This window comes from Tupaia chinensis, unplaced genomic scaffold (genome assembly GCF_000334495.1).
Source record: "Tupaia chinensis unplaced genomic scaffold, TupChi_1.0 Scaffold000627_1, whole genome shotgun sequence".
Taxonomy (NCBI): Eukaryota; Metazoa; Chordata; class Mammalia; order Scandentia; family Tupaiidae; genus Tupaia; species Tupaia belangeri.
This window is the reverse complement of record NW_006160147.1, coordinates 1238409-1240363: the sequence shown is the minus strand read 5'-3', so window position 1 is coordinate 1240363 and position 1955 is coordinate 1238409. Positions and strand designations below refer to the sequence as shown.

Below are 1955 nucleotides of genomic sequence, written 5' to 3'. Positions count from 1 at the left end.
TTTCCCTTTGTGTTCGTCATTTTGGTTAATTACTGGAAGATGGCGGTTCCGGCCAAAAGGCGGTTCTTCCTTGTGAATGCACAAAGGCAATCACCGTAATGGCTAAAATAAACTTTTTGGGAAAAAATGTTAATTGATTCATTCTGTAAACATTTTTTTTTTTTGGAGAGGTTTTTGCTATAGGGCGTGTGCACTTGCCATCCAGACAGAGAGAAGCAGAGAGAAATAAGTGAGAAATCACCCCCTCGGGGGGATGGCCATGCTGCAACCCCTTCTCCTCCATTCTCCTCTCAGTATCTTGGGCACGCACGCACACGTGCCCCGCATGAGTTTAAGCCACCGGGTCCGGGACTCAAACTGTGGTTGACTATGTAGGAGTCCAGCGACATAGCCATTACGCTAATTGCTGGTCCCTATAAAAATATTTTGTTTTGGGGACCAGCAGGTGGCATGGTGGTTTAGGTGCTGGACACGCCCACATGGCCGACCACAGTTCAAGTCCTGGACCTGGTGGCTTGCTTTCTCACTTTCTCTCTCTCGCTCTTTCTCTGTCTGTCTCTGGTCAAATTAAAATAAATGAATGAATAAATAAAATTAAAAATAAATCATTAAAAAAGAATAAAGTCTCTTATCCTTGCACAAATTACTTTCTAAAAAAACGGTTTTGTTTTTGTTTCTACACATTCAAAAGATCTTGTGGGAAATTTATAGAGGAAAAAGTTCTTACAGACCTTCCCTTCTCAGGCCAGCAGATAACATAGAGGTTAAAGCTTAGGATCCCACATGTTCGACTCCATGGTTCAAGTCCTAGACCTAGCTTGAGAACCATGCAAGGCACATGTGTGTGCGCACGCCGAAAATCCCTAGAGGAGAATGGAGACAGGATTGTGGCATGCCATGTTCCCAGGGGGTGACTTCTCACTTTCCCTGTCTCTGCCTGTCTCCGGTGTGCACACATACCCCAGAGCAAAAATGAAAACAAACAGACAAAATCTCCCCTTCTCTAATAGTGTCTAATTCGTTCATTCTGAGCAGACATGATCTATGTCTCCGGAGGCTTTGACGGAAGCAGGCGTCATACCAGTATGGAGCGATATGACCCAAATATTGATCAGTGGAGCATGCTGGGCGATATGCAGACAGCTCGGGAAGGCGCTGGACTCGTAGTGGCCAGTGGAGTGATCTACTGTCTGGGTATGCAGCTGGGTTCAGGATGGGGAGAAGAATCAGTGGGAGGTGGACTCGGGGTGAGGATCACCTTTTAATAGAGTTAAGTTCATAGATTTTCTTCAGCTAAAACCCTGGTCTATCGGATATATCTTCCATCACCTGGGACTGTCTTTTTCTGGTAAGCAGAAAGCAGAGTACTGTCAGGTTTTTCTTCAGGTTATTTGAGCTTTGTGGTAGAACTGAAAGTAGAATAAGTCATTAAAGTGCTCAGAGGAAGGCCAGTGGGGAATGGACAGGAGGCTTTACCACTCTTTCTGGAATCGTCTCTACTTTGTCTTCCAGGGGGATATGATGGTCTAAATATCTTAAACTCAGTTGAGAAATACGATCCCCATACTGGACACTGGACTAATGTTACACCAATGGCCACCAAGCGTTCTGGTAAGACCCGGCAGATCTGAGGGGGGACAGTAGATGGTGCTGTTGAGTCTTGACAGATGCAGCGGTGGTACAGTCACGGGACAAAATCAGAGTTGTAGTTCCTGCTTTGGTGATAGACAGATTCAGTTCCCCTTGGCCTTTAAGTTAGACTATAAATTTGAGAGCAGAAATATTATTTTATACATTTTTTTCTCTTTTTTGTTTTTGTTTTTATTTTTGGGTTTGGTTTTTTTTTTTTTTGGAGAGGTTTTTGCTATAGGGCGTGTGTCCTCTCCAGAAAGACAGAGAGAGACAGAGACACAGAAAGCAAGAAATCACCCCCCCAGCGGGGATGGCCACACCAC

At 44.6% G+C, this 1955-nt stretch overlaps 1 protein-coding gene across 1 annotated transcript in view; it reads left to right on the top strand.

Annotated features, from left to right (window-relative positions):
* KLHL12 (kelch like family member 12) overlaps window positions 1-1955 on the top strand; it is a 49048-nt gene that overhangs the window by 33408 nt on the left and 13685 nt on the right. Inside the window, exons 9-10 of the mRNA XM_006159160.3 lie at window positions 1036-1194; window positions 1513-1611. Coding sequence (XP_006159222.1) covers window positions 1036-1194; window positions 1513-1611 — 258 coding nt within the window. The remainder of the gene's footprint in view (window positions 1-1035; window positions 1195-1512; window positions 1612-1955) is intronic.